The sequence below is a fragment of the Dreissena polymorpha genome, chromosome 5 (genome assembly GCF_020536995.1).
Source record: "Dreissena polymorpha isolate Duluth1 chromosome 5, UMN_Dpol_1.0, whole genome shotgun sequence".
Taxonomy (NCBI): Eukaryota; Metazoa; Mollusca; class Bivalvia; order Myida; family Dreissenidae; genus Dreissena; species Dreissena polymorpha.
This window is the reverse complement of record NC_068359.1, coordinates 61327833-61338144: the sequence shown is the minus strand read 5'-3', so window position 1 is coordinate 61338144 and position 10312 is coordinate 61327833. Positions and strand designations below refer to the sequence as shown.

The 10312-nt window shown below is 34.2% G+C and overlaps 1 protein-coding gene across 2 annotated transcripts in view; it reads left to right on the top strand.

Annotated features, from left to right (window-relative positions):
- Positions 1 to 6919: 6919 nt before the first annotated feature.
- Positions 6920 to 10312, top strand: part of LOC127881092 (zinc finger protein 181-like) — a 31636-nt gene continuing 28243 nt past the window's right edge. Inside the window, exons 1-2 of one of the 2 annotated variants that reach the window (XM_052428782.1) lie at positions 6920 to 7080; positions 8736 to 9024. In XM_052428782.1, the coding sequence (XP_052284742.1) occupies positions 8935 to 9024 (90 nt within the window). In that variant the 5' untranslated portion in view covers positions 6920 to 7080; positions 8736 to 8934. Of the gene's footprint in view, positions 7081 to 7580; positions 7711 to 8735; positions 9025 to 10312 lie in introns of those variants that run through there. The other variant, XM_052428783.1, reaches the window with a different exon arrangement.

Sequence of the window (10312 nt, the reverse complement as noted above, 5' to 3'; positions counted from 1 at the left end):
TAAAGTTTCGCATATTCGTTCAATTTTGCCTTGTTTGTCTTGTAAATAAATAATTAGTTATATTAACACGCAGTATGATACACGGAACCCAATTACCGGATGCGTTGACGAGTAACAATACCATTTGTTTCACAGGGTTTCAATTGCCATTGTATATCGCACATATGTGCATGTAGCAAAGACCGGTCTTTTAATTAATTAAAAATGTTACTCTGCTGTGTGAAAAATATCAACATTATTAACGCCTGCCAATTGCTTACAATTTAAAATGTATAATTGTTCTTTATCATCCGAGACAATGAAGGTTCGCATGCCATTATATTATTCTGTTGGACTCCTTTTGAACATGATATCCATAGAAGTACTGAAAGTCTTTTCGTGATTTCGTGTTCAAGTATTGAACACAAATCAGCAGAATTTGAAGGCAAGGCAATTCATAAAAGTCGTTTATGTTTTATTTCTCAGTATAAATCAGTTAATCACTGAAACATACACATTAGTTCATGCATGATAGGTAATCTTGGTATTATTTAAGTTTAAGAGTATGTGTAACAATACATTCATGTTACTAAGTGTAATGAGCATTCAGTTAAAGAAAATATTTTAAAAACTCAATAGCATGTAAAAATCAAAGCGCTGAAGGCACTGAAGATGTTCGCTATTGCATAATTTAACACGCAATTCATTTTTCAAAATCAATCGCAAGTTTGAAATGAACACACGCCATTCAACTTAAAAAAGTGTGTGTCATAGCGCACGGGTCGAGTTTTGTGTGCACTTTTTATCATCCTTATTATTTCATAGAAATAACTAAGACAAAATAAAAACAGCATGCTTTTTTGGAAGTTCTGAAAGCAAAGAAAGTATGATGAAAATGGTAATGAGAACTTAATATAAAGAAAATTTGCAGTCACCATCATATTAAAGGAATATTTTTTCTAATATCAAATGACTATCTCACCAAGAATATAAATTCATAATGAAAGTTCCGTGTACAAAACTTTTGATTTTTGACACCATATACAAATTCAAAATATACAATAATATTCGTATCTTGTATATGGAGGAATAAAAGTATATAAACATTGCTGTTTATGCTTTACTTGTTACCCGAGCAGTTCACACGGTGTCAACAACGCTAACATAAACATAGGTATAGAGCACTAATGCGCTTTTAGGCGAAGCTGTTTCAGTTTTCATCTTAGTGACTTTAACATAACGCCAACAGACACGCATGAATATTTTCGAATATTTAATAAGCTGATTCGAGATACAACCTCTGAATTTTTGCTACATCACTGCGTATGTGCTCAATTCAAAGGATGTAGCACTGTTCAGTGTAAGAAATTCCGGACTACTCTCTGTATGCTCAAACGACACAAATTGTGGCCCTGTTACAATTACGCGTTACAATCCATCTCGCAGAATTTCAATTTCGCCTACAAGATGAGAAAACAATCATTAGCGAAATAGTATAGTGTCACGATAAGAGAAAATCGTTTAATTATCATACCACAATGTTTGCCGTACTTGGTCAGCACGTCTGGAAATCATTCCTTAATGCGTCGATAGGCTGCCATTATTAACAAGTTTGCTATTTTGAATTCAATTTTGTATCAAAAAGCATTGTTTTTAAATGTGGGATTTTCAATTCGCAATGAGATTTGTAATGACCCTCGGCATGCGAAAATGGGTCTTATTCCATATGCGCCCTTCATATAAATAGCCACTCAGCTATCCCTCCTTCTGGTAAGGAGAAACATAACATATTGAGTGATTTTAAAGCGAACAGCGTCGCCTATGGCCTGACTGCGCAAGAGCACATGTTGGGTTTAACAAACGCTTGCCGAAACGCATAAGACCCATTTTCGCATGACGGCGCTATTGACGTGTGATTTAAATGTGACGAAAGAAAACTGCGTTTAAATCAAATATAAACATACGATATATTTCGATAATGAAGAAAGATACTCATAACAAGGCATATGAGGACACATATGAAGTGCTCTCCCGTAGTATATTTTTTATTTACTCACACTAATGTGTGGTTTGACAATGCTAACACACATTTCATGCGGTGAATATGCAGCTTACAAGTGAAAAACACAACACAGTAGTTTAACTTTTGTTTAATTGTATTCAATTATTTAGAAAAGTAAATTGCTAACTTTATTTCAAAGTCGGCGTATACGCCGACTACATTTTTAAAAGACATGTATTGTTATAAATATATTTAATATAATATATTTAGTTGTTTTCGGTTTTAGCGATTATAAAGCATTTTCGAGGTTGCCTATAGTATGCCTGAGTAATTGATGAACTCATATCCAACTGTCAATGTATTGAGAACTGTGAATATAAACAAGCTAACCCTTCTACTAAGCTTCTACTATTGCGTTGCTAGCACTCGTAAATACAAAAGATCGCCGGTATGTGTTGAGAACCAAGAACGCTTTCCAGAAATACCCGATGTAGTAGCTTCAACGAGGTTATGAAACAGGTCATTCGTATTATTATTATAAATTATTTGTTATATTCGGGTTAAGCGATTATGATTTTTTTTAGTCTATCGTATCGCTGAAGTTATTGTTGAACTTATGTTCAACGTTTTATAAATTGAAAATATAAATAAGCGTCAACTTTTTCCCAAATCTCTCAATTTACGACCTGTACTACGTCATTGAGTTGTATGTGAGAGCGTAACCTATTGCGTTGTTATCGCCCGTAAACTTTCCTTTGTTTATCGACAGGCGCATCTATTAATAGCCTCATATCATGAATGCCAAAACACCCGCGAAAAAGAACCACGTGACCAAATAGGACGCTAAACGCAAATACCATGCGACTACGACTTTAATTATGTAAGAACGCTCCGCAATTCCTCTGAAGCCGGGGCCTTGTGATTGCTTTTACGTAAAGAATTGACCTCTAACTGAAGTAAGCAAAGGAAACGCAGCACCTAATTGACCCATTCCTTCTATGTGCGAAGGCAGATTGAATTTTACTAATGTATGGTTTGCCTATTATAACACACATTATAATGCGGTAAATATGCGACTAAAAGTAAAAAACACTATAATTAAACTTTTGTTTTTAATTAAGTTATTTAGAAACCAAAATTCCAAACCTTATTTCAAAACAGCAAGACTACATTTTTTAGAGAATATTCTTGTTATATTTAAATGTTTTTTAACAGTTTCAGCGATAATGAATCATTTTTATGTTGTCTATCGTATCCCGGTAATAATTGTTGAACTCGTGGTCAACGTGTTATTAATTGAGACCTGTGAATATAAACAAGCGTAACCTGATACTAGTGCGTAATTCTCACCCGGACTCCCCTTTGTTTATCGCCAGCCTCAGATTTATGAATGAGATGAGCGAAAATACTACGTCACGCAGACGCAGCAGAAAGTGGACTATTTTAATCATTCATAAACAATCTCCTCCGCGACACGTGCAATACGATCATTGTTTTTTTTATTCTTTTCTATAAAACACCATTCGAAACTATTGCATTTAACACGATATTAATATAATGTTTGCATTTGTGAATAAACATAATTGGAGAACTCAAACCGCTTGCATAAATTATACAACTCTTTCTTCGCGCGTAGTGTAAGCGGGAATTGGGCTAATCATACCCAGGCCGTATCGACCTGAATTTTACATCCAGCACATTAGACGGTCGCTAAAGCGACCATCTAAAAATCACATGTTTGTAAAAGATTTTGCACAAGTTACCATTTGCAATGTGAAATAGAACAACAAAAATTTGATAATAATACTAACAATTTTCTATTTATTATTTCAACAACAAAAGATTGAGATTCCTCCTGACATGGTTATGCAGAAGATTTATTCGAAGCCTACAGCAATACAAAAAGCTTACTAAAATTAAATACCAAATTATCTTGTTTAAACAGGTTTGAAAATTTTATATTTATAATGAGTTTTGGCAACACATTTTTTGATTAACATGATCAAAGATCTAACAGTCACTTTTGAGTTAAGCAGAGATATTCACTGCTGGAATGTGTTCATTTATGAAAAAATGCAAATGTTTAATTTAATCAATTGAATATTTAAAACTAATTCATACTGAATTTTCTTTTGTTTTCGGCAAGTCTGAAGGTTTGTGAAGTTTGTTGTCGCCACTGCTTTATATAGTAGACATGAATATAGTAACATCATCTTAGTGCTGGGATGGTCAAGGTACGTCTCGGGAAAAGAAAGGAATCCAATTTCCGTGTTGAATCAGACAGTATCCGTATCCTTGCCATAGCTGTGAACACACATGTATGTCAGCACTATTTAAAGTCCACAATGTTTTTCAACCATTCAAAGTTTTTAATGTGGAAATGACCTGGGTTTGTACGCCCAAGTTTCGCTGGCGTCATGACATTTTTCTTTGCCGGGTCAAACTTTCCGTCTAAAGAGCAAGAGACCCTCTTTTGCTTCTTTTCAGCACACTGAAAATATAAAACAATATGAATTTAAACCAACAAGATTAATAACGGGCTAGTATTGACTGAGCCTTTCCAAAAATGCTGCGACATATGTTGATTAAATTAATAGTGGTTATAAAATTTAAAAAATGACTAAAATTGTATTGTTTTTGAGCTTATACAAAATTATGATTTTTCAAATAATGCAAATGAAATTTGCACCACAAAATATATTGAAATGCAACATTTGTAAAGATACCATCATGATTATTATAGGGCTAGTATTGACCGAGCCTTTCTTAAAATGCTGCGACATATTTGATTAAATTGATAGTGATTACAAAATAAAAAATTGACTAAATTTGTATAATCTTTGAGCTAATACAAAATTATGAATTTGCACCACACAATGCATTGAAATGTAACGTTTGTAAGGATACAAACATGATAACTATAGGGCTAGTATTGACTGAGCCTTTAGAAAAGAGCCACAACATATGTTAATCAAACTGAAATTGTAAAAAAATAAAAAAAATGACTAAAATTATATTGCTTTTGTGCTCATTCAAAATCATGAATTTGCAAATAATACAAATAAAATTATCATCACACAATGCGTTGAAATGTAATGTTTGTAAAGATACCCATAAGATTAATATAGGGCTAGTATTGACTGAGCCTTTCGAAAAGAGCCACGACATATGTTGATCAAACTGATAGTGATTACAAAATAAAAAAATGACTAAAATTGTATAATCTTTGAACTTATACAAAATTATGCCTTTGCAAATAATGCAAATTAAATTTGCACCACACAATGCATTGAAATGCAACGTTTGTAAAGATACCAACATGATATATATAGGGCTAGTATTGACTGAGCCTTTCAAAAAGAGCCACGACATATGTTGATGAAACTTTTGATAGTGGTAAAAAAATTTAAAAAAATGACTAAAATTGTATTGCTTTTGTGCTCATTCAAAATCATGAATTTGCAAATAATACAAATAAAATTAGCATCACACAATGTGTTGAAATGTAATGTTTGTAAAGATACCCATAAGATTAACATAGGGCTAGTATTGACTGAGCCTTTCGAAAAGAGCCACGACATATGTTGATCAAACTGATAGTGATTAAAAAATAAAAAAATGACTAAAATTGTATAATCTTTGAGCTAATACAAAATTATACCTTTGCAAATAATGCAAATTAAATTTGCACCACACAATGCATTGAAATGTAACATTTGTAAAGATACCAACATGATATATATAGGGCTAGTATTGACTGAGCCTTTCAAAAAGAGCCACGGCATATGTTGATGAAACTGAAAGTGGTAAAATTAAAAAAAATGATTAAAATTAATTAGCATCACACAATGCGTTGAAATGTAACGTTTATAAGAATACCAACATGAATAGTATAGAGCTTTATTTGACCAAGCCTTTTGAAAAAAGCCACGACACACGTTTCTCGGATTATGGAAGTGTAAACAATGACACGCATGATTTGGTGAAAATACCCACCGTTGTTTTATAAGTAAATACGAAGCAGTGTCGAAAACAAATGAAACAATAAGATGTATCAAACTCAACAAACCTTTGCAATGAATACTTCTGTGCTGGCAACACTTGGTTCATTTGTACTCTTATTCTTTCTCGATTGCTTTGTCACGGTCTCGCTTTGTCAAAATGGCGGCTGTGAAAATTTGCCTCGAAGCGCGAAGTCTCGTTGGGTCGCAAGTCTCGTTTCCCTTTTGCGTAACAACGCGTTAGTTTGTTCTTCGGTTCAGTGAGTGTCTCATCCCTTTGTTTGTATAGGTCCCTGAGTAGACTAATAAAACAATTATGACTATTTAATAGATATGATAATTATATACAGCATAACCAGTCAATGATAATAAAAAATATTGTATGGCTTTTCTGGTATTCCTGGTATACCATGAGGCCTTTTTGGTTCACTTATGCGGCCTTTTTCGTGCGGCCTTTTTGGGAAGGCCTTCTTGGTAAACGGCCTCTCTCCACGAAAAACATCACTTTTAGCTAAACTGTCTGGATTTAAGAGACAACAATTCGGACGTGAATGTGTTTTATTTAACAGTTACATCTTTTTATAGCAGCGTTTGTTTTTATATCAATTTCTTATCGATTTAAAGACCTGTCAATAATACCCGCAAGGGTATAGATAGATAGATAGATAGATAGAAAGACTTCTTCAAACATCGTTCAGTCTACACTATTGCATGAGCATGTTTAAATGAAAACTAATACTTGTACAGCAAAAACTGATTAAGCTTTAAATAACTTTGCCAAAAAATATGCGTCTCGTTTTTAACTAGTATAAGTAATTATTCAAACGTACGTGGACACGTCATATTTTGCTAGATCTTTCGTAACATATTCATAACATATTTAACTTCTAATAAAGGCATGGACAAGTCGGTATTTCCACTGTCCTAAAATCCGGTAGTTACATGCACAACGATCCTGTCACAAATTATGAACACTAAGATGTTTAACAGTATTTATAAACTAAACTGTCATATGCGTTATTGAAATTTATGTCATTTCAAGTTGAATAATTGGTCTTTACAATTAACGTGTGTTTAAGGTTTTTATTTTTGTCAAAGGTAAGTCACGAGTCGTAATTTTCCAGATAGCACAATTGGATTAATGGGTGGGGTACATTTTTTGTCAATTTTTAGCATGTCTATCCCTAGTGTCGGCCCTCTTAATTAATACGTACGAATTTGTGGAATTGAACAAATTTAAAAACACGCATGTGTAACATGTCAAGCTATAGTGAAATGTGTACTGATATATTCTTGGACTAGTTCAAATTTTTGACGCTCTTAAATATTAAGCTACTTTTTATATGGGTAATATTTAGAGCTAGCTGAAATAATTCGCGTCAGAATAAATCTGAACGCTGAAACTCCGGTCTGCAAAAACCATAATGAAAAATAAATACAATACTATTATATCAATATGCTTAAAATTGCAAAATAACATTACCAACTCATAAAGTTTTAGTTAATTAGTCCATTTTTATCTCAAATAGCGTCGATTTGAAGTTAAAAGGCATAATTTGTTTCAGTTAAACTTCTGCTTAAATCGCAATACAATCACTGACCTTTCGCCATGTTATGAAACATTTAAATATCAACCAATCAGAAGAAGGCATTACGGTGTAATAGGCTGCGTTATCGATTAAAATCTACCTGCCGTATACAGCGGGCACAGCGATTGGAATTGAAAATGTGAGTAGTGTGTTGATTTAAATTGGTCAGGCGTGCAAAATTGAAAGAGTCATTACATAATTTTTACGGAACATTATTGAGAAATGAATTATCTACACAGGTATGTAAATATTATTGCAATCCGTTGATATTAACTGTCTGATATCGGGGCTTGAATGTTGCGCACCAAATTCCTTGCACATCAATATAGACAAAAAAGGAAAACTCTCGCTATTAAAAAGATAGTGGACTATTGACGGCAAGAGTCTGCCAAAGCAAAAATCATCAAAAGACTCTTAGGCGGAAATTTATATTGACTAATTTAGAGCCAAAGAATTAAGCCCATATAAAAAGTATCTCTAAATTCTTTAGTCTTATAAATAAGACTAATTCTTGAACATGACAATGAAAACTGCATTTTTAATCGGCGTTGTTTTGACAAAATATTGGGTCACACTAAAACATGGACCAATCCGCGAACGATATAGATTATAAAGTGATCTGCGGACCATATAGACAAAGAAGGGTTATCGGAATCTGCGGACAATAGGAACAAAGAAGGAAATGGGAGACAATACGGATTGTTATTGAACAATTTGGATTTCACACCATCTCACCGCATCTGTTAATAACGGAGTTATGGCCCTTTATATCTTGAAAAAATGCTTTTAATATAAGCTTAGAGCTTTATCTCCATTAACACATGAGTCAGAGCCATGATACTTGCCATAGTTGTTCTCAATCATCTGGGGGTGCTTCACATTCAACACCCATAATCCTAGGGGCTAAGGTCAAGGTCACACATTGAGGTCAAAGGTCACAACGTTGACGAATTATTCATTATTTTGTCATTCCTTTATTATGCATCAAGGGATTCTGCATTTTATTGTCTGCTATCCCATCACAGGTACAAATGATTTTTAAAAAAAAATGACAAAAGGCACAACCCTTCACTTATATCTTTTCTTTTAGTTCTACATCCATCCATAAACAAAATTTATTTGGGGATGGATATCAATTCAATGAATTTGCTTGTTTTATTTCAGTTGCCAGGGAATGCAGAGGAAATAGAAACTGTTGAAAATACAGATATGACAAAATATGAATTGAACTATCAAATGAGCTACAAAATAAATCATTTTGAATAATGCCAGTGTTAGGACTAATGACTAGAAAGTTTGAAATGTTCTCGAGAAAGAATACAGTAGCTGGTTGCTGTTCTGGCTAGAATAGTTCTGCACTGCCATGCCTTGGCCCAACGAGACAGACCATTTCACAGCCTTGGACAGCCTGGCCCATTCCCACCCCCTTCAGGATATGGGGCCAGTACTTCAGGTAACTTTCCAACTAACTAATAAAACTAATATTTGTGACTTTCTTAAAGTTTGCATGGATTGTAATTGGACAAACATTTAAGGCAAGGTTTAAGAATTTGTAAACTAACAATTGTTGATAACCTTATTATCTCATATGTTCAGAGTGCAATATCTGTCTGAGCCCATAGGGAGGCGGAAAACTACAACGGGCGAGGCATGGTATGGTATTGCGCAAGGGGGGGTTAGAGGGTTAGGATTAGGGTTAGTGTTAGGGGTCGGGTTAGGGTTTGGGTTAGCCTAAACCCAACCCTAACCCGACCCCTTACCCTAACCCTTTTTTGGGGTTATCACCCCTGACCATGCCTCGCCTGTTGTAGTTTTCCGCCTCCCAAGCCCATAGTGTAAATTGGATTTACAATTATTACTCAATATATGTTTAGTTTGTTTCAAGCACTTTTAAACAAAAACTTTTGAGCTTTGTAAGGCTTAAAGCATTTTGAAAATAAGAAAGGATTTTCAGTTTAACAAACACAGTTTTTAAGTGAATCAGAATCTATACATGTATTTAATTGTACTTTATAGATTTTTGCTTAAATTTGGCTTTTTCAGTAGATCTGGCATACATGTATTAGCATAACCCTTTTAAAGTGTTCTTATTACCCTTGTGCATGTATAGTGTAAACCTAACCATGGCCAAGTGTTAAATCATAGGGTTAACATAAAGATACATTTGCACTGGTGCACCATACTATTTTTAGCTCACCTGAGCTGTGCTCATGGTGAGCTTTTGTGATCGCCTTTTGTCCGTCGTGTGTCAGACGGTGTCAACATTTGCCTTGTGAACACTCCAGAGGCCACATTTATTGTCCGATCTTCATGAAACTTGGTCCCATTTGTCCCATTGATACCTCGACTGAGTTCGAAACTGGGTCATGCTGGGTCAAAAAATAGGTCACTAGGTTAAAAAAAAGAAAAACCTTGTGAACACTGTAGAAGTCACATTTGATGCCCAATATTCATGTAACTGTGTCAAAATGTTTGTCTTAATGATATGTTGGTTGAGTTGAAAAATGGTTTCGGTCCGTTGAAAAATATGGCCGCCAGGGGCGGGGCAGTATTCCTTATATGGCTATATAGAAACCTTGTGACCACTCTAGAAGTCACAATTTTAGCCCAATCATCATGAAACTTGGTCAAAACATTGGTTTCATTTATATCTCGAACTAGTTAAAAAATGGTCCAGATCGGTGAAAAAATATGGCCGCCAGGGGGTGGGGCAGTTTTCTCTATATTCTCTAAATGTATAT